The sequence below is a fragment of the Ascidiella aspersa genome, chromosome 9 (assembly GCF_963924565.1).
Source record: "Ascidiella aspersa chromosome 9, kaAscAspe10.2, whole genome shotgun sequence".
NCBI classification, from domain to species: domain Eukaryota; kingdom Metazoa; phylum Chordata; class Ascidiacea; order Phlebobranchia; family Ascidiidae; genus Ascidiella; species Ascidiella aspersa.
The window spans coordinates 11,599,524-11,623,027 of record NC_139455.1 but is presented as its reverse complement, the minus strand read 5'-3'; the positions used below and the strand labels follow the sequence as shown (position 1 = coordinate 11,623,027).

Here is a 23,504-nt window from a genome sequence, read left to right as displayed (position 1 = left end):
TTAAATCGAAAGTTTTGCTAGATGTTTAGGCCTGATGTTGGTAGTATGCTGGCTGGAGCAAGATGCACGACAGGTGCTAACAGAGAGGCGTAGACTGCCTTAAGATTTCGCATTTAAACTTGCGGCGGTAAATACACCCTATTGACACTTAATTATTAGGCGAAGATTATCGTGAAGTAATTGGTCGCCCGAAAAAAAACTAACGCCGCATTGAAAGCAAGCATTATAAATGATTCGCCGATATTCTGCTTTGAACATCTCTACTCGCAATGCTTCCCTCCGTTAATTGTACGGTGGGTGAAACTTTATTCACGGCCTTACCTCTTTGTGTATTACCGCGACAATACGATGAAATACGATTTGGAGAATATTGGAAAAATCGTATTTGGAGAATATTTGCTATTTGCACCTGTATAGTATGTTACTCCAATCCAACATATCAACACACAATTTTAAGTTGTGTAGGCCTGGTGTTGATATGTTGGATTAGAGTTGCCACCAGATTTCGCATTTAAATTTGCGACAATAAAATAAGTTGTTTCTTAACAGCATTAAGTAATTTTACTAAAGAGAAGCCTCGTTTTAAAATGCAAGTCGCACGAGCCCAGTTTAGGACGTGCCACTTCGCACAATGAAAGTCTCACGCGCGGGACAATAAAGCCCAGCAGGTGGTAAGTCGCTTCGTCACTTCACAAGCTGGACAAAGCAAGCGAATGTGAACAAATTCTGTATGAAAGTTTTTCTGCTGCTAGATGGCAGTCATTAGCTACAAAGTGCTAAAACGCAATATTTCAGGTTTTTGCCCCCCAAGCAAAGGCCCCTGGGGGTGCAGCCTCATAAACTTTTACAAAGCACCTACATACCACTCTACGCCACGTCTGAAAATTTGAAGGTTCTACGATGTCTACTTTTTCTATAAAGCTTCGGACAAAAATCGGTCTGAAACATACCACAGGAAACCAAAAAAGAACTAGACGGGGGTGCGGTTGTTGTATATTTTGTCAGAGGATATATTTTCAGGGCTTAGTGTTTATTTTCAATTTTTACTTTATTTTAATTTTTTTTTTTTAATTTTTTTTTTAATATTTTGTATTGTGTACTTTATATTATATATTTTGTTTTTCATTTTCCTTAACTTGTTTCTGCAAGCAAAAACAGATATGGGCCGAAAACTTCCCCACTTAAAATATGCCTTTGATGCGAAAGGGGTTCAAATATGGCGTAGAATTTGGGGAATGATCGAAACATATATTTGATAAATAGAATTTACTTAGATAATGCATATGGCTATTTTATTAAATTTTGACCAGCTTACGTGTTTGAAAATCAAATATTATCATTCTCTTAAAGACTAAAAATGGTTTAACGCCTATGGTTTGCTATACTTTTGCAAACTTTCACTAGGTAATTTTTTACCATAGCTTGGTCCGAGCAATCACTGTTAAAACAGGCTTTAAATCTGTCGTTTCAAACAATATGAAAAACACTATTACGTGCCTAATACGCAAACTATTAAATCGAAAGTTTTGCTAGATAAGTTTAGGCCTGATGTTGGTATGCTGGTTGGAGCAAGATGCACAACAGGTGCTAACAGAGAGGCGTAGACTGCCTTAAGATTTCGCATTTAAACTTGCGGCGGTAAATACACCCTATTGACACTTAATTATTAGGCGAAGCTTATCGCGAAGTAATTGGTCGCCCCAAAAAATGCTGACGCCGCATTTAAAGCAAGCATTATAAATGTGTCGCCGATATTCTGCCTTGAACATCCCTACTCGAAATGCTTCCCTCCGTTAATTGTACAGTGGGTGAAACTTTATTCACGGCCTTACCACTTTGTGTATTACCGCGACAATACAATGAAATACGATTTGGAGAATATTGGAAACATCGTATTTGGAGAATATTTGCTATTTGCACCTGTTCTGTATGTTACTTCAATCCAACATATCTACACACAATTATAAGTTGTGTATAATAATATAATAACTTATGGCTTTGAAGCGAAGGGGGTTCAAATATGGCGTAGATTTTGGCAAATGATCGAAACATACATTTGATCAATAAAAATTTACGTAGATAATGCTTACGGCCATGTTATTACATTTTGGTCAGCTAGCATGTTTAAAAAGTCAATATTTTCATTCTCTCTAAATGGTTTAACGTCTATGGTTTGCTATACTTTTTCCAACTTTTACTGTGTAAATTTTTACCATGCCTTGGTCTGAGCAATCACTGTTGAAACAGAGTTTAAATCTGTAGTTTTTAGCAATATGCAAACACGTTTATGTGCCTAATAAGCCACGTTTTATATTGAAAGTTTTGCCAATTTAAATCCAATAAACGCAAGATTTATTTATTTATGACGCCATGTTATGACGTAGCTTTGTAACGTCGTCGTTAAGAATGCGTTAAACTTAAGCTTTTTGTTGTTGCGGCCCTTGTATAATTATATTTGCTTAGACCTGGTGTTGATATGTTTGAATGGTGCAACAATTACAACATGTGCTAACAGAGATATGTACACTGCCTGTAGGATTCGCATTTAAATTTGCGGTGGTAAAATATTTTGTGTTGTAAGAGCAATAGGTTTTTTTACTTAGAGAGGCCTCTTTATGAAAGGCAAGTCGCATGTGCATAGTTTTACTAGGCAAGCCACTTCCAACACAAATGTTGCACGCGCGGGACAATAGGGCGCAGCAGGGATGCCAGCAGCCGCCTCGTCGCGACGCGAGCTGAATAAAGCAAGTGAATGAAAGCTTTCTGTATTGAAGTTTTTCTGCCGCTAGATAGTAGTAGATAGCTGTTATGAACTAAAACGATGACGTAACACTTTTGTTTTTTGTCCCCCAATTGGAGGTGCCTAGGGGTGCAGCCTCATAAACCTCTACATAGCAACTTCATACCACTCTACGCCATGTCTGAAAATTTGAAGGTTCTACGATGTCTACTTTTTCTATAAGCTTCGGACAAAAATCGGTCTGAAACATACCATAGGAAACCAAAAAAAAAAAAAAAAAAGAATAACGGCAAAAACAAGATATGTCCCGAAAATAATTTTTCGGCCCATATAAATAACGGAGTATTGCTCTTTTCCAGCAGTATATATAATAGATCGACGTTTCGATGTGCTATACACAACCAATGTTTCTATATATAAGAACCACCCGATCCGTTAGAAATCAGTGCATTTCTAAGCAAAAAGGTCTACGACAATCAGGGCATCCAATGGCAGAAAAGTCTAGACTTTTAGACCTTGAGGTCCTGGCAATGCACTGATTTGGACCTTTAGGTAAACTCCCGGCGTAGATAAATTAAAAATATTCATTAAAAGTTCAGAAAAGATAACAAAAAGTATGAGATAGGATTAATAACACTTGACCCACCTAAACCCTAACGCTAACCCGAATCCTAACCCAAATAATGTGCGTTATTTTAATAATTCTTTAAATGCTGGGGAAAAAAGCCCAAACTCGGATGGTTTCTCGTCCATTGTATTTAAGATTATTACGTCACAAATTGAGGTATTGGGGCCTGAAGCGTTATAATTATTAAATTATCGCACATTATTTGGGTTAGGGCGCTGGTTAGCGTTTGGGTTTGGTTGGGTCAAGTATTGTTAAACTTAATCTTCTTATGCACATTTGTTAATGCAAATTAGTGCATTGTCCAAGACATCAAGGTCTAAAAGTCTAGACTTTTCTGCCTTAGGATGCGCTGATTGTCATAGACCTTTTTGCTTAGATATGCACTGATTTCTGACGGATCGGGTGATAAGAACATACACAACCAATGTTTCTATAACTGGTTACAACTGTCTTCATATGTATTACTATCTTAAAATGCAATTTTGACACAGAAATAGCCTACATAAATTTAAAAGCAAGCACATACAAACCTTACAAAATCTGTCATTTTTGTTTTCCAGGTTGACAAAAAGTGCAAGCGGGAATGAGCATAGAAGTCAGCAACAAAATTGCCGTCGGTGGTGGCCAGTAGATTACTGAAAACAATTATATTTTATAATGATATATATGTTTATAACAATTTTATTGACTGGTATCTAGACTCTATCCCTTTAGTCCGGGGGTGACCAACAAGTCAGCGCCCAAGAGCCACATTTTTTCTGTGTTAACCGCAAAGAGCCATACCTTACACATGGGCAGAAATCACTATAAAATCACCGTTTTACATGCACAGATACTGTATATTGGGTAAACAAGATTTACGTTTAAAAGTTACGACTCTCATGTGTGTTACAGTACTTAGCGGATCTTTTTCCTATCCTTATTTTAAGAAATCCACTTCAAATCTGGCTGTTAATTTGAGTTAGCGTTTTTCGGTGTGAAAAACACTGACTCACAAACGTAGGTGGACCAAAACTATAAATGCAATCCTGCTGTTGAGCTTCTGATAGCTATTAGCCTACTAGTAATTTAGTAATGATATTCTTCAGAGGCAGGCTTGCCAAAGTCAGTGACAAAGTAAATTGGCAACCAATTACCGAATTGACTTCCAATCTACATTATGAAATACATGATGAACGCAAGAGACGCACAAAACTGGTTGAAGAGCCGAGTGTTGGCCACCCCTGCTTTAGTCACCAATTACATTACAAAATCAACCTAAAGCTTCAAGCTCAATTTTGGTACAACAAGGAAATATTTGGCATTTTTAACAAGGAAATATTTGGCATTTAAAAGGAATCTCCTAATTAAATTAATTTGAATACGGAAATATTTGGCATTTTTAACAAGGAAATATTTGGCATTTAAAAGGAATCTCCTAATTAAATTAATTTGAATATGCTATGCTAAGTCATTGCAACATCTTTAAAAGATTTGACAACAAATAGCCAAAACTTAGCATTTTACATCATGGTCAGTGGGCTATTATACAACTATTTCTGTTGATATTGAAGAACTTAAACTAATAACACTGGCCAACAAAAAACAATTGGTGCCAAAACGTCTTTTTTAACCAATTATGGGGGTTCGACGCGTGTACACGCTCCTCCTCAACCGTGCTAAACCAATCATACAGTTCAGGCAATTATCTGCGTGATCGTAAAAATTAATTTTATGCTTAATAGCATTGAGCAGTATTTTTCCAGGCTTTTTATTTAGTCAATTAATTTTAAACACAACTCACAACATTGCCTTTTAGGTTATATACTAATTTTTTATTGTATACTGTATTGACACAAGTTTATTTACTTGTATTATTTTTTTACTTGTAAAAAAAGTTACACTTTTGTCAAAATTGTCAAAATTATTTTAAGTCAAATTATGTCTTTTTTTTTGGCATTTTTATAGTTGTTCGTCTTTTTGAAAAAACAGAAATATCAAATAACCCTTTTTTTCCAGTTTTGCATAAACAGAAAAAAATAACTGATTTTTGTTCGACCGGTAATCAGTGAAACAATAAAAATACGTCGTTGACGAAGCCGAGACATAATGCAGTACTTCAAACAACAATATGTTGTTTAAATCAATATATTTCTATTAGGTTAAAATTTTGTCAAAAATTCAATTTTTTAGGTCAAAAAATAATCGCCCTAGTTATAAATCAAATTTCAAACACTGAAAAGCTACTGTTTGCACTACCAAAATACTATTATTTGTATAACAAGTTCACTGTTTGTTGCTATTTTTTGTCATTTTTTAATGTTGCATTAGGACTTTTCAACTGTTATTACTGCAGTAAAACTGTAATGTTTTTTCGTTACATTCTGTCAACAGTTTGTTAGTCCTGTTTGGTGTTTTATATTTTCAATTCTTGGGAACACTTAAGCCCAGAAAAACACAGTTTACCAACCTTGATTTGGATGCAATATCAGTACTTTCTTGATTGTTTGAGGATACATTTGCAGGTTGCTTAGAATAGCTTGGTTTATCTGTTGACTGTCCTAATAATAACAGTTAATTTAGATCACATTAACAAGGCAAACATAGCAGTCCTGAATGTGCTGCTCTCACCAGAGAACAGCATAAGGCATACATGGTATTTGTTGGTTTAGAGTCAAACCATGTCAAATCAACGCAAAAAAGTTGTCTTTGTTCTTATATTCTCAGAAAAGTTTAAATATATGTTAAAGAACCATTATCTGAAAGTTTGTAAAGGGTCTTTAACTGAACATGTTTTAACAAAGGGGGGGCTCTTTACCAGGAGTTGCAAAATCATAATCTGCATTAACGATATGCCAGTATCTTTTTGAAGATTATACTAAAAAAATACTATATATATTTACCCTTACAACTCTGCAAACCCTTAATAGCTTGTCACTAACTTGCTGTTAAACTTCTTTATTCATGACAAGATAAAATGCCCAGCATTGGCTAGGTTAAATAGAGTATTTACTAGTTTATTTTAAACCAGTGATGTCCAGGTTAAATAGAATATTTACCATTTAATTCCAACTAGTAAAGTATTAAAATAGTTGTACTGACAAGTTAAACTAATTACACCTGCAATGATCGCAGTAATTTGCAGTATCTACCTGAATTTTGCCAGGTTAAACAAAATGAAACAATCCATTATGCTGTGGGCTTCTTATCACTGTTACATGTCACTAAAACCTAATATCAATCATTTGCTATAATCCAAATCTCAAGATTTCTTATCATCAATAAGTTATTTTCTAAATAGATAAATAGGTCTTAGGTAAGCAGGTTCTAGCCTTTACAAATCAAAGTTTTTCTTCAGTTACAACATGTAATATTTGATGATGCAATGTTTTGCATGTTGTTATGCAGTTAAGGAATTGTCAATTTAATTGCAAAATTCCTGAGCTTTCATTTGGCTCAGGGAACATCAACTCCTACGTAGATATAATTATCGGTATACAGTAGCTGTCAATTTCACTGGGCTTGTACGTTCCGGTGGATGAACAATCTGGCCTCCCGGACCTTAAAATTTTTAAACAGTCCTTCTTACAAGCGGAGTTAATTTTACGGTCTGCAAAATAAGCCACTTATCTTTCATTTTTGTGCCTTGCTTCATATATAACTTACAATTTTATATATCACAGGGTTGAGCTTAAGCATTCGCCCGCTCGCCAATGCGAGTACAAATCGCTTCCGGCGAGTGCTGATTGACACCCACTCGCCCGACTGGCAAGTAGCTTCGGCTAGAAATTTTTAACTTGCGTTAAGCAACACTACTAAGCGAAATGTTACTTAGCGCCAGTTATTTCCTTAAACACTAAGGCACAAATACATTCAACACTACACAAATAATAAGGTTTTAATCAAAGTCACGTTCGAAACATGTAATAAAGATTCTTTGTCAAGTTGTAGATCGTAATAAAGACTCTTTGTCCCTTTTTAAAACAATCGTTTACCGGCAAACAATCAAAGACTTCATCGCTGCAGTGGTAAATAGTTGTGAGATTGATTGTTTAACTTATACGTTGTTAATTTTTAAATGTTTAACCCGGTCGTTGACGCCTTTGGAAAAGTTTACTAAACCTGCGATGTACCCAGCGATAAGAATTTTACTTTTCTGTATTTATTGAATTGTTTGCATAAGAAAATTATAAGCAATTGTTGCAGTTTTCGGTAACAATAAGTTTGAATGCAAATGTCTTATATTATTTGTAAGCAGTGTTTTCAAAGACGTTTTAAGAGGCCGAAACTGCCCACTGAACACTACGGTTTTTTAAAAAGTACAGCTGAGAATTAGCAATTAGTCTACGTAAGTATGTTGTTGCGATCTCCAAAGTTTATAGCGCAGCGCAGAACCTTTGGTGCATATGTTTGTTAACTGTGCGAAAGAATGGTTTAGTTTTATTATTTTGTGAATTATTTTGTGATTATTTGCTGTTCAACCAGTAACTATAGTGTTAGGCGAAGTTTTGCGTTTTGTTTCTAGCGCGAAGCAACCTGCGGTGTAACGTCCCTGAAGCATAGAAAAACCAAAACACAAAAAAAACTTTTTTCACTAAATACTATAAAAAGTATTTCGGCTAAAAAACATTGTTTCAAGCGTAAACTGCTTTATGGGTCTTTAATTTGGTCATTCATGCATGGAAATAAACGACAAGACTTTTAGAAAAACTAATGTTTACGTAAAGAAAACATAAGACAGGTTAACGATAACCCAAAAAATAACCGCGCTAGGACGGAAATTTGCAGACGGCGTGCCAACAAATTTGCCGATTGTTATTTCGGCTGGGCGAGTGCTGATTGACAGCCGCTCGCCAGGCTGGCGAGTGTAAATTTTTTCTTAGGAACAACCCTGTATCAGTTAGAACATTTAAGCTGTCATCGAAACTGTCAATTCTTGCCTATAGTTTAGTGTCGAAATATTGAAGGGCTTATCTAACATTCACTTCAAAACAAATATACTTCATTGATGCTATTTGATAACATTTTATTTCTCATTTTAAAACAATATACTTTCGATTGATATTTTATTTGTGGATTTGACAGGTATCTTTATTAGACAGATTAAACCTTCACAACCAATAGAACTCATGCGATTGGGCCTTACTAAACATCTAGGGTTATAGCACATAATTATAAAAAAAATGAGTGTCGCAATTAACATGTAACCAAAGGTTCAGTAAGTAGATAGAAATTTTAAGACATGCTTCCCCTTCGATTAGAGTATATAGCAGCCAATTCGTCATATTGTGTTTACACAAAGAATTTTTTGTTTTAATCGATGTGTCGTAACGGAAAATTTTCAGTAAAAATCTATGGCCTAAATTCTTTGCAATCCCTTTCAATGTTTGCGCTACTTCTTGCAGCCAATGTGCAAACGTTAAACGGAGAGTTTTCGGTAAAATTCCGTTACCTAGATTTCTTGCAACCACATTCTTAATGTTTGCGATATCCTTGCAGCGAATTTGCAAAAATTCAATTTTTTGACACCAATTTTTATGCGTCAAGGCATTTACATCCATTTTAGCATATGTTTTAAAAACACCGCGGTCTGAACATAAATCAGTTTCCCCGGTCGTGTGATTTCAAACTGTTGTCATTTAACTGAAGTCTGAAGCTGTTTCGCAATCGCGTTTTGACGTAAAATTGTATGTTTCGCGTCAGAAATAAGTGTGAAAAAGGCTTGAGTTACGCCCTTTTTGTCACGTGATATTTTGTTAAGTATTATAAGAATTAATGACGTAAATCTTTCTTTATTCGCAGAAATTTTGTTAACTGATTTTCGTCTATAAATAGCGTGTTCAATCAATATAAAAAGGGCTTTTCACAGCTTTTACTCAGACAGCAAACTCGAGTGCTTTTGTGACTGAACCAGTATCACCCAGTACTGCCTAGTGCAGAGAGAAAATACTGAGACAGCAAAATTGACTGTTCATATATCTGAACTAAAGGAAAGAATTGGACCTGTCTGGCCTCACGAAGACAGGCCATCTCAAATCTTGAAGGAGTGTGGTCGATTCATCTTGGCAATTATATAAATGATGACTCATTAATCTGACCCACCCCCTCAAGAGTAATACCTTGCAGCCTATGTTGAAGCGTCATTCAATTAAATAACATGTTATAATTTATTACATGATTGTAAACAACCAAGTTGTGTTATCTTTGAACTAATATTCCTATAAACTTTTGCATTTTGCAATGAAACTTTACATATAACCTAAAAGCAACAGTGTCTCTAAAATAGTTTGACTAAATAATCAGCTTAAATTTATTATGCCTGTATCCAAATCAAAAGACAAAAGTGCACAAGATCTAATTTTAAGCAAAGCTTTCATTTTTTTATATTAGTACAAAATGCTTAGTAATCAGCATTCACCAACAAACTATAACATAAATTGGGAAACCGATTTAGCGCTGCCGTATATCATTGCAAAAATACCTGTCTTACATAATTTCGTTTTTTCTACAAAAAAAAAACAACTGACATGATTTATGAATTCAGGGCCAAAAAATACACTAAGGGGCATTAAAACAAACAAAATGTTACATGGGAAAAATTTACATCAATAAACTGTTACATTGGGTTTGCATATAAATTGCCAATATTGTTAGTTAATACAAGGAAATTCTTGTACATTAACATTTGATTATTTAATACTGTATTTTACACATTTTGCAAGACCTTATGTTTTCCACTCCTGATTTAAATACCTGCTTGGACAAATGGTTACTTTGACATATGCTTAGCAAAATAACTACTACCTCATGCAACTAGAGACCACATTAAATGTTTACCAGATAATTAAATGCATATTTAGTTTTTTAGCATGTGCCGTTCAATTTGATATTGGGAGTTGCATAAGTAAGCAATTTATGGAATAATTAGCCTTCAGTCATTGGCATCTATAAGATAATAATTCAAAACATTAAAATCACTAGTCTTTCTCATAACAATAACCAATTTTTACAGAATCGACATGTAGAAAAGTGGGTATGAATTAGTACTCACCCAAAGGAAAGTTCTTTTGCATTTGATCAGTGAATGCAATAAAAAAAATAACCTAACAACACTCCCGTATCATATACCACAGTCATTATGTTTATAAGAAAGTTTATATATGTATAAGTTATAAAAAGCTGTATAACTTACTTGAAAATGTTTCCAATTTTAATTGATTTTGTCCAACACCATGTTCTGCTACAATGTAGGATTGAATAGGCAAAAGTGTTTTGGCTTTAATGCTATCAACTATCCAATCAGGCGTGACAATTTTCTGACCGGGACGAAGTTCTTTGGCTTTTGCTCTTGTTAGATTGGTGGTAATTACATGTGTTGTATACAAACTTAAAACAACAATTAGAAAATTATTATTTTTCTTTTAGGATCGGATATTATAAAAGGGCCAGCGGTTGTAAATTTAAACTAATAAACAGTTGTTGGTGGTATGCAAAACTTAACATCATTTCTAAAAAAAATCTAGAAAAAATAAAATAAAAAATAAAAAGGAAAAGTTGAAAAAAATATTTTGTATTGGTTTATGTATGTCGTTCATCAGGTAGACAATTCAGTTTTGTTTTTTCAAAACATTGTTTGCTGTATAATCCACTTAAATAAAGTGTAAATCCAGTATGGCAGAATGCTGGCGACTTGACAACTATTTCAGCCGAAGAATGTATAAATTAGGGCAAAAAAATTTTTTAATAAAAAAATAAAATAATTTTTTTTTTTGTTAATTTCCAAGTTTTTCTACCGTTTTTTTTAAAATATCATTTCACAAAAAAAAAATTGTTGTTTCTACACATATTTAATCACATATATTTTTGAAATGTAAAATATGTAGGAACACTACGCACTACAATTGGCAGGAATAAATTTTGTTGTGCAAATTCTGAAAAAAGTTACAGAAGTGTGAAGCACGTTGTTTAGTGAGGAAGTAATCTTGATCATAGAATTGTTGTGTATTTGTAGTTTTACCTTGATTTGGCAAGTACTCCTATATTGAGTTAAAGAAATCACGATAGTTGCCATTCCTGTTAAATAGACAAGTACGACATGGCATGGGCATATATTGCTCCTCCACTTAAGGCTTAAACTATATTTTTGGCTGTTCTAATTAGGTAAACCCTAAAAAATGGTGGCACTTCGCGCCAACTTTGGCCTGCTATAGCTATAATTGTGTCTCTGTTTTGAGCAATATCTATTTAGTCCATGGCCATTATGCATACTATGGCATGTTGCACTTGACTGTGAATGTATATAAAAAAATTCTCTCAATTTACCCAAATAATATTTTTTCGCGCTGTTTAATCGGTTTTTGAGTTGCATGTTCGCCCTTATTTTTGTAACTGTGTTAGAGTAAGAGAAGCAAACATGTTCAGATTGTACTTTAGCATGCTCCTTATGTATTTGTTTATGCAACAATAATTTTGTGCTTTAGGTGCAACTTTTTATTGACTAATTTACATGTAAATAGCCTTGTTTATTGTCTAAACATGGCAAGGTTGCTACATTGCTTGGGACAGTGGTTCCAAACATTTTTTAATTCGCGACCCACTTAAAATGCAAGTTTTATTGTGCGACCCACAATGATAGATGACCAAACAAATAAAGTTAGCATACATAAAACCTGCATCTTTACAACATACGTACTAAAATAGTTGAAAACTATAACATTTAGAAATGCTTCGCGACCAACATGAAATAGCTTTGCAACTCACTGGTTGGGAAGCACTGTCTTAGGCGAACACAGCATTTAATTTATGGGCATGAATAAAAAAATGAAGAATTTAGGCCAAAAATGGTTGTCACCAGAATACTGGCAAGATTCTGCCAGCCTGTAAAAAAATATGTTTTTCACATGATGTTGTTTTAGTCTAGTTGTTTTTTACCTTTATCCATCTAAACCTCTGTAGCTCAGTTGGTATAGTTACAGTGGTGGAATCGTCAAGGTTGTGAGTAGAGATGTTCAAAGTAGATTTTCGAAACTGCAATATTTCGAATCTAGAATAACGAATCCAGAATATAGAATCCTAGTATATTTTTGTTAAATTATTTAACCTCGATTTTGTTTGGGGTAGGATTAGTCTTAAAATATCATACAGGACCCACACTCAAGGCAATAAATCGCAAGACAATTTGCTAACATGTGTATATTGTAATAAAATAATAACCATGCAAATGTTTAACATTCTTAACAACTGTCATTTAAAGCACTTGTATAAACTGTAATACATGTTCAGGTTATTGCCAAAACTTTTTTGCCAATATAGTGAGTACAATGCAACACTACACACAGAACTCTTTTCGGCTCTTTAATAATTTGGTCAGGATTTTTGAAACATTGTTGTATGTCAGTTCTACTTTTGTTAACTAATGTGATTGGTTATGCACAGGTAAATAATATACTGCTTAGAATACAATGTTAATATTGCCATAACCAATACTTGACGACTATGCTGTGCATAACCTCGCCAAATGTTGGCCTAAGCATGTTTTTAAGGCCAGCACGGTTCACGTAGGAATGTTACTTTTACAACTTAAGAAAATAGTAAACTCCGCACCTGTCATTACATATTAGTCGCTCGCCCAATAACGTTTGATGAACACTGAATTATTGACGAAGGTTATTGAATGATGCAAAGTAATTGGTCGCCCTAAAAATGCTGACACTGCACTACAAGGCTACATTTAGAGCAAACGCCATAAATGTGTTGCCGCAGCGAAAGGCCTTGTCACTTGTACAATTAGGCGCAGCCATCGGCCGTAAAACATTAAATTATATTGGTTCCAATTCCCACATGAATTATAATCCAAGGATTCAATATTCTACTTTGAACATCCCTAGTTGTGAGTCGAAACCTCGCCGCTTGCTTGCAATTTTATTTATATGAATTTAACTGACTTCAATAATAACAGTAACTTGGCAATCAGGGGCGGCATTATGAACAGTTCCTCGCTTGCTAAGTTAACGAGCTAGTTTTAACAAGGGATGAGAGAGCGGGAATTTCGCAAGCGTATTTGGTATTACGAACGGTCCTTATCTACACCTCGCTATAACCAGACACACACGTCACGCGCGAGAGAATGCGTCAAAAACACAAGAAAAAGGACGACTGACTCAAAAATTGCCGCAGAAACGTCATTTGGCGTTTTGTTTTGGAAATCGTTAGCTGGTTTTGAATGTTAAATTTATTATGAAACAATTTTCAAGGTGAACCACATGAATTTCTAAATTCTTAATTAGTCCTGTAGATTATAGAAAAGGGTTTCGGGATAGCAACGTTTGGTGCTGGTCTGAAATTAATCCTACCACAACGCACAATATTTGGGTAGGGCATAGGGGTGCGAGTTGGTGTTTCTAACACACACCCTAACCCAAATATTGTGCGTTGATTTAATAATTATGGTAGGTAGGCCAGTGCCCAACGTTTATATATATACATCTACAAATGTAAAATAATTATTTTAATACTTTTTATTCATTTGTATATTCAGTTAGCTAGCTTCTGTAAACATTTTGACAATAAACTCCAGGATGCAACAACTACAGCACTAACACTGGCATTTTGAAATTGTGCATGGAACTGAATTTACAGGCTCTGTATAGAGGAAAATAATAAAACTAAGCGAACACTGAAAGAAGCAGTCTAATTTTGACATTCCTAAACCACTGATAAGTCTTGTAGCAGGAGAGCAGCATGAGAACCACAGACAAGTCACCAAATCGCCAGCTTTCTGCCATACTGGTGTGCAAATATTGTTTTCTTTTAAGTTCCAAACAAAGCTATACCATGTCAACTGTTAACTTTGGTAAAAGCAATTTTCTTTGTATAAAAAGAAATGGATTGGGCTGCATATTTTACAATTGTCTTGCCTCAATATTTTGCTGTGTGAATTTTATTGGCTTGCTAAAAATGCTTTAGCATAACTTATTTCTTTCAACTAAAAGTAAATTATTTTCAAGTTTTATCACTTATACACCATGTTTTTGTGACCCAAAAATACTTTATAAGCCTAGCAAATAAAACAGAATATTTTTAATACAATAGTGAATTTTGTTTCTTGTTCGAATTGCACTTCTGGCATTAAGGATTTCTTTGGATGATTTAATACAAAACTATTTTGTTCCTAAAACAACATAAGTTTTATGAAGTTTATCTTCACTGTTGAAGCTCTTGTTTATTGTATAATGAATGAATCATGACAGATGCTGGGCCACTGGGTGGGGTGATCATCCCAAGTTTTCACTAGGAATGCACTTGGCACCGTAAGCACTCCAAACTCGGCCTCCATGGTATGTAGGTAGAATGCCTAAATCCAAATTTCACGCCATTTTGGTGAGAGATTTTCAAATTAATTATGAATTTTTGTTATGACATCCATTGGGTGTCGGCATTATTATAAACGTGTATCGGTAAAAATTTTTTGATTTCATTAACAGCAGTTAGGTTTTCAAAACACAAATTAGGCGTTACCGAGTGGTCTGAGCCGCTCGTTAGCTAGCGAGGTGTTTAGCCAGATTTGTTTAACAAGAAGTGGGTTTGTAATACCAAAGGTCGACTTAACAAGCTTGTGCGTCGTTAGCGAGCTCGCTCAGCTTAGGGAGGTGTGTTCATAATGCCGCCGCAAATGTTGTTTAGTTTAGTATTGTATTTTAGGGTCATAAGCCAATCGTGTTTTACCTTCAAAATTTAAAATTACCCAATAATTGCACACAAGGCAGATTAGGCTCATGATATGTTTAACTGTTTGGACATATACCATGCCCTTTGCGACTATACAGCATTGCAGTAGAATTAAAACTTGAGCTTGCCAGTTGAAGAGGAATCTACCAATCAGCACTCAGTCGATTAAATGACACTCGCCAAAATGCAGGCATGCCATCTGGAACTTTGGTACTACCAAATTGCTTCTGAATAAACCTACCTTTCTATTTTGTTGCCTATAGATACTTTTTAAACCGCAAATCAGCAGGTTTATTTACATGCACGTGCTTGAAAATCTCTCTGCCCAAGAAAAAGCAAGTTTACAAAATTAACGATAATTTGAACTATTAATCAATCCTTGGAATGAACTCAAAGATTTAGAGTCATTACAACAACAAAGATTTAGAGTCATTACAACGACAAAGTGATAAACATTGTTTTTTGTGACAGTTCGAGTAATAAAGCTGCCTTAATATCATAAACATCCTAAAAGGGTAAACTTTTAAGCGTTCTACAAGTTATTAAGTATTTTTTTGCAAAACAAAATGATTTGTCCGGTATAAGAGGGATTCTTAAACGCCAGTCCTAGGATCAGTGCAGTCCGGCAAGATTTTTTGCCAGCCTGTCAAAAACTTTTGTTTGCAGTTGGCAAAGAAGTTTTTTGCCAACTTTTACTGCTGGAATGCAAACTTTTTTCGCGTTTTGCGAGATATTGTTTGCTATTTAGTATGACCCCCCTATATTTTACAACATATTTTAAGGACACATAAATGAATAAATCTAAGAAAAATACTAAGTGAATAATTTAATATCTAATGGGAACAGTGTTCCTCTCTAGGAGCATTTTTTGTGCAAACTTTTTTCAGGAAAGTGCGAAAGCAAAAAAATTAAAATTTTGTTTATTTTACAAAATTAGATCTCAAGTCGTCTCCTGGAGCCAACAAGATCACTGTTTTGCAAGGATTATTGAATGTAAAACCTTAAGCACCCCTAGTTTACCTCCTCTAAGTTTGAAAACATGCCCAAATTAAATTTTATGTGAGCAACATGTAAATTAAAAAGGGCCAAATTTGTTTTGTTGAGACATAATGCAAATAAAACACTGTACAAATTGGTTTCAATTGTGTTATACAAGATCAAAAAGTGCCTACATTAGTTTGGTTTGAATTAAATGCAAATAAAAACTGCCCCAATTACAATTATACAGGCAATGTGTTTTTATTTTATATTTTAACATACAAAATAGCAGGCGTTGTTCAGGCTTAAAGAGTATTTATTTCTGCCAGTATTTCCGCTAAGCGCACTTCTTTTGCGCATTTGCGCAAAATTTTGGGCACTTGCGCACTGTTTTTCATGGAAGTGCGCAAGCAAAAAAAAAAATTAAGTTGTTTTTTTACTTAAATTCGACCTCCAGTCGTCTCCTGCAGCCCGCATTATCACTATTTTGCAAAGATTACTACATATAATACCTTATGTACCCCATTTTTGCTTCATGAAAGATTCGAAAAAGTGCCCAAATTAGTTTTATTCGAGCTACGTACGGACAGAAAAGTGCCCAAATTAATTTTATTCAAGCTACGTACGGAACAAAAAGTGCCCAAATCAGTTTTATTTAAGCTAGGTATGGACAAAAAAGTGCCCAGATTAATTTTATTCGAGCTAGGTACGGAACAAAAAGTGCCCAAATCAGTTTTATTTAAGCTACGTACGGACAGAAAAGTGCCCAAATTAGTTTTATCCGAGCTACGTACTGACAAAAAAGTGCCCAAATTAGTTTTATTTAAGCTACGTATGGACAAAAAGTGCCCAAATTAATTTTATTCGAGCTACGTACGGAACAAAATGTGCCCAAATTAGTTTTATTCGAGCTACGTACGGACAGAAAAGTGCCCAAATTAATTTTATTCAAGCTACGTACGGAACAAAAAGTGCCCAAATCAGTTTTATTTAAGCTAGGTATGGACAAAAAAGTGCCCAAATTAGTTTTATTTGAGCTACGTACGGAACAAAATGTGCCCAAATTAGTTTTATTCAAGCTACGTACGGACAAAAAAGTGCCCAAATTAGTTTTATTTAAGCTACGTACGGACAAAAAAGTGCCCAAATTAATTTTATTCGTGCTACGTACGGAACAAAATGTGCCCAAATTAGTTTTATTTAAGCTACGTATGGACAAAAAAGTGCCCAAATTAATTTTATTCGAGCTACGTACGGAACAAAATGTACCCAAATTAGTTTTATTCGAGCTACGTACTGACAGAAAAGTGCCCAAATCAGTTTTATTTAAGCTAGGTATGGACAAAAAAGTGCCCAAATTAATTTTATTCGAGCTAGGTACGGAACAAAAAGTGCCCAAATTAGTTTTATCCGAGCTACGTACGGACAAAAAAGTGCCCAAATTAGTTTTATTTAAGCTACGTATGGACAAAAAAGTGCCCAAATTAATTTTATTCGAGCTACGTACGGAACAAAATGTGCCCAAATTAGTTTTATTTAAGCTGCGTATGGACAAAAAAGTGCCCAAATAAATTTTATTCGAGCTACGTACGGAACAAAATGTGCTCAAATCAGTTTTATTTAAGCTACGTACCGTTAAAAAAGTGCACAAATTAGTTTTATTTGAGCTACGTACAGCACAAAAAAGTGCCCAAATTAGTTTTATTTAAGCTACGTACGACCAAACAAGTGCCCAAATTTATTTTATTTGAGCTTAGTACGGACAAAAAAGTGCCCAAATTAATTTTATTCGAGCTACGTACGGAACAAAATGTGCCCAAATTAGTTTTATTCAAGCTACGTATGGACAAAAAAGTGCCCAAATTAATTTTATTCGAGCTACGTACGGAACAAAATGTGCCCAAATTAGTTTTATTCGAGCTACGTACGGACAGAAAAGTGCCCAAATTAATTTTATTCAAGCTACGTACGGAACAAAAAGTGCCCAAATCAGTTTTATTTAAGCTAGGTATGGACAAAAAAGTGCCCAAATTAGTTTTATTTGAGCTACATACGGAACAAAATGTGCCCAAATTAGTTTTATTCGAGCTACGTACGGACAAAAAAGTGCCCAAATTAGTTTTATTTAAGCTACGCACGGACAAAAAAGTGCCCAAATTAATTTTATTCGTGCTACGTACGGAACAAAATGTGCCCAAATTAATTTTATTCAAGCTACGCACGGACAAAAAAGTGCCCAAATTAATTTTATTCGTGCTACGTACGGAACAAAATGTGCCCAAATTAGTTTTATTTAAGCTACGTATGGACAAAAAAGTGCCCAAATTTATTTTATTTGAGCTTAGTACGGACAAAAAAGTGCCCAAATTAGTTTTATTCGAGCTACGTACGGACAAAAAAGTGCCCAAATCAGTTTTATTTAAGCTAAGTATTGACAAAAAAGTGCCCAAATTAATTTTATTCGAGCTACGTACGGAACAAAATGTGCCCAAATTAGTTTTATTTAAGCTATGTACGACCAAACAAGTACCCAAATTTATTTTATTTGAGCTACGTACTGACAAAAAAGTGCCCAAATTAGTTTTATCCGAGCTACGTACGGACAAAAAAGTGACCAAATAGTTTTATTTGAGCTACGTACGACCAAAAAAGTGCTCAAATTAGTTTTATTTGAGCTACGTACAACCAAAAGTGCCTAAATTAGTTTTACTTGAGCGATGTACGAAACAAAAAGTGCCCAAATTAATTTTATTCAAGCTACGCACGGACAAAAAAGTGCCCAAATTAATTTTATTCGTGCTACGTACGGAACAAAATGTGCCCAAATTAGTTTTATTCAAGCTACGTATGGACAAAAAAGTGCCCAAATTAATTTTATTCGAGCTACGTACGGAACAAAATGTGCCCAAATTAGTTTTATTCGAGCTACGTACGGACAGAAAAGTGCCCAAATTAATTTTATTCAAGCTACGTACGGAACAAAAAGTGCCCAAATCAGTTTTATTTAAGCTAGGTATGGACAAAAAAGTGCCCAAATTAGTTTTATTTGAGCTACATACGGAACAAAATGTGCCCAAATTAGTTTTATTCAAGCTACGTACGGACAAAAAAGTGCCCAAATTAGTTTTATTTAAGCTACGCACGGACAAAAAAGTGCCCAAATTAATTTTATTCGTGCTACGTACGGAACAAAATGTGCCCAAATTAATTTTATTCAAGCTACGCACGGACAAAAAAGTGCCCAAATTAATTTTATTCGTGCTACGTACGGAACAAAATGTGCCCAAATTAGTTTTATTTAAGCTACGTATGGACAAAAAAGTGCCCAAATTTATTTTATTTGAGCTTAGTACGGACAAAAAAGTGCCCAAATTAGTTTTATTCGAGCTACGTACGGACAAAAAAGTGCCCAAATCAGTTTTATTTAAGCTAAGTATTGACAAAAAAGTGCCCAAATTAATTTTATTCGAGCTACGTACGGAACAAAATGTGCCCAAATTAGTTTTATTTAAGCTATGTACGACCAAACAAGTACCCAAATTTATTTTATTTGAGCTACGTACTGACAAAAAAGTGCCCAAATTAGTTTTATCCGAGCTACGTACGGACAAAAAAGTGACCAAATAGTTTTATTTGAGCTACGTACGACCAAAAAAGTGCTCAAATTAGTTTTATTTGAGCTACGTACAACCAAAAGTGCCTAAATTAGTTTTACTTGAGCGATGTACGAAACAAAAAGTGCCCAAAATAGTTTTATTTGAGCTACGTACAACCAAAAAAGTGCCCAAATTAGTTTGATTTGAGCTACATACGACCAAAAAAGTGCCTAAATTAGTTTTACTCGAGCGATGTAGAGAACAAAAAGTGCCCAAATCAGGTTTATTTGAGCTACGTATGGACAAAAAAGTGCCCAAATTAGTTTTATTCGAGCTACGTACGGACAAAAAAGTGCCCAAAATAGTTTTATTTGAGCTACGTACGACCAATGAAGTGCCCAAACTAGTTTTATTTGAACTACAGACGACCAAAAGTGCCTAAATTAGTTTTACTCGAGCGACGCAGGGAACAAAAAGTGCTCAAATCAGTTTTATTTAAGCTACGTACCGTTAAAAAAGTGCACAAATTAGTTTGCTTTGAGATATACGTGCGAAAAAAGTGCTTCTTAACTAGGGAAGGCGCTCACACCCAAATAAAGCGCCGGCAAATTCTCAGGGCGTCGCAAGTTCTTTTATAAATATTTTGTGCAGTAATTTTTATGGTTACATGTTACGCCTGGCATGATTTCTGCCTATATTCGCTGTCTTATGGTTTACTTTGAAATTACACGCATGTGCCGATCTGTCAGAAATTAGCCGATCTGTTCAGAAATTAAAAAGGTCTACGACAATTAGGGCATCCAAAGGCAGGAGAGTCTGACTTTTAGATCTTGAGGTAGCGGCAATTTGCACTAATTGGATCTTTAGGTAAACTTCCGGCAGATATAAATAAAAAATATTGGCTAAAAACTTACAAAAAAATATGAGATAGATTTAATAATACTTGACCCACTTGAACTCAAACGATAACCAGTTCCCTAACTCAAATAATGTGCGTTAATTTAATAATTATTCAAACGCTGGGAAAAAGCCCAAACTCGGGTGGGCATAAGATAATTTCTAGTCCAGGTTATATAGGATTGTTACGTCACACATTGATATATTCGGACCGAAAGTGTTTATATTATTACTAAATCAATGCACATTATTTGGGTTAGGGTGTGCTTGTTAGCATTTGGACTCGGCTGGCAGGTATTATTAAATTTAATCTTCTTAAGCATATTTGTTAAGTCAAATCAGTTATTGTACCAAGACTTCAAAGTCTAAAAGTCAGACTTTTCCATCCTTTGGATGCCCTAATTGCCGTATACCTTTACTTAAAACTGCACCAATTCCTGACGGATCGGGTGGTAGTTTAATAACTGTAAAATTTGGTTCGTTGTTTTGTGATTGGGAAGTTTTTGAACTACTAATTTTGATTAGTTCTCGGTGTCTCTAATAGGCTCACTTAACTTATATTTAAATCTTTTACGGCGGATTTGGGCTTACTTTGTCTAAATAAGGTAGTGCAGTTGACTGGAATCTAAGTTTTGCATAGAGGTTAGAGTAGACACCAGGCCATGGTTCTCAGTAACTGGAATTTTTTTGCGATACGCGCGAATCTTTCGTTTTACAACTTTATTTTATCTTTATTTTATTCCTAATTTGGAGATATTTTTAGTTCAAGGTATCTGTATTTTGCACTGTATGTTTTGTCTTATAGGAAAGTACTTGCTTTATATAAAAAACCTCGCGTCGTAACTCGTAATACCTTTAAACTTTTTCAAACATCATTATTACAATTATATACCTGCGATATGCTTTTATATGCAAAAATGAACTTTTCATGCTGTATTTTAATTCTTAAAAGGTTGGGACTTTCCGAAGATAAAACTTTTAAGCTCATTTTTTGGTAAAACAGTGTACAATGCAAATTACAATATACCACGAAAAAGCAAATTGCGTGTTGTGTCAACTAAAGGAGTAGGTTAAATTTATGTCAATATGAACAGGAAAGACGTGAAGGCCAAATTTGTTTCTAATTAAAGTTATCACTTTAAAAAAATGCGTAACCCGTTTAAAAGTTAAAAATACTACCGCTAAAACCGCTGCACTACGTGCGATAATTAACTTGACCATTAGGCGGTTACACCGCGCTACGCATGGCTATGTCCAAGCGAAATCACGTCTCAAGCGAGCGCAATTCTCCAAATAAAGAGACTCATTTTTATGTCTGGATGAAATTAATTAAGATTATTGCGACGCCTATCGTGCTCTCCCGCGCATATTGCTCCTCTCCATTGCAACGAAAGCATCCATTCGACAAAGCTAGCAAAAAATAATTACAGATTATATTTATAATTACAGATTATAGAACTACTGAACTAATTATTATTAAGGACTTGCGGTAAATTGGCAACTTCGCGGATATTAACAGATAGTGAACACCAAAAAAAAAAAGGTCTCCCGCTCCCGCGTATCCAATTTGGGGCACTTTTTTGTTGAAAATTTTGGGCACTTTGCGCACTTATTTTCGGCTTGTGCGCTAAATTTTGGGCACCTGCGCACATGGTAAAAAATTAGCGGGAACACTGTTTCTGACTGGACTTCTAGTATTGTCCCGGTCAGAGGGCTTAATATGTGTAAAATATTATTTTTAAATTGCAAAACATTTTTAACTGTGCCGCAACATTGCACTAGGTTGCACTACACAGTTGGAAAATATAAATTTCATAACCTGTGGATGTGGTGTGTATTTGGGATATTCGTGGCAATCAGACTTAAAATATCAACCTTTGCAAAAAAATTTAATTTTAGCTAATTTGCAATGCTTCTTTGTGTTAGATGCGTAATCGTTGTTAATATATCACACATAACATTTTACAATGCTATTTGCCATTGTTTCTGTATAATATAGCCAATTTAGCATGTTTTGAAAATAGGGGAATTTCCCTATTTGATGATTTGACTGCTAAACTTTAAGAAACCATGACCCTCAAAACAAAAACAATTTTTTTGTCACTCCTGTTTTTAAGTTTCAAACCATGGTTTAAACTTAAATTAGCTAAACTTTAAAAAACCCTAGTGAACATAAACTTGTGTTTCATTGCAAAATTCTTTCTGCATTTGGAATAAACCAATACACTAGCTGGTTCTATTTGGGCACTTGTACATTATATGTTTTGGTCATTAAATGTGGTCAAACATTAAGGGACCATCGCTTGCAAACACCACAATAACTTACCTTGAATAATAAATGTGAAACACTCCGCCATGCTGCGCCATTAATGTTTTTAATTCATCTGCAGTTGGACTTGTATAACCATTAACATAAATAGCTATATTCTCAAATAGACTGGATACCGAAGAAAGATTGTTTTTCTTTTCTTGAAATTGTTCATCAAGCTTTCGGACTTTTGCTGCCATATAACCACCAAATTCTGTCCAGCCACCATCAGATTTGACACGAAATTGATTTCGGCCACTCATAATACAAACGCAATGTACCAAATAAATATATAAGCATTCTACATAAAAATTGGAAAGACAATGTAGTAATTTTTGTACAAAACATAATCGTTGCCCAAGATAACATATAAAATATAAAAAAGGAACTAATTTAGCAAAAGGAAAGCTTAAAACCAGCCCGAAAGATCTTCCAGCTTTCTGGTGACTGGGATTTCAAGACGCATTTCTTCGGGGTTTCCATGCCCAAAACTTTCTTGCTATGTTTTGTAAGATAAACAAATGAATAATCAAGCAATAATAGTCATCTAAAAGTCAACATATATTGTTTGTAATATAAACAAATTCATAAGGGTGTGTGAAAAAGTAAAGTGTACCTACAGCATACAGGTGCCTAATAAACTGTGAATAT

General features: G+C 34.6%; 1 protein-coding gene across 2 annotated transcripts in view; it reads right to left on the bottom strand.

The window, feature by feature from the left end:
* Positions 1 to 23,283, bottom strand: part of LOC146133007 (translesion synthesis protein REV1-like) — a 76,222-nt gene extending 52,939 nt beyond the window's left edge. For both annotated transcript variants that reach the window (XM_083397924.1, XM_083397925.1), the window contains exons 1-4: positions 22,872 to 23,283; positions 10,540 to 10,733; positions 5,818 to 5,908; positions 3,899 to 4,003 (exon numbers count right to left, since the gene is read on the bottom strand). In XM_083397924.1, coding sequence (XP_083254050.1) covers positions 3,899 to 4,003; positions 5,818 to 5,908; positions 10,540 to 10,733; positions 22,872 to 23,116 — 635 coding nt within the window. In that variant the 5' untranslated portion in view covers positions 23,117 to 23,283. The remainder of the gene's footprint in view (positions 1 to 3,898; positions 4,004 to 5,817; positions 5,909 to 10,539; positions 10,734 to 22,871) is intronic.
* Between the last annotated feature and the right edge of the window lie 221 nt (positions 23,284 to 23,504).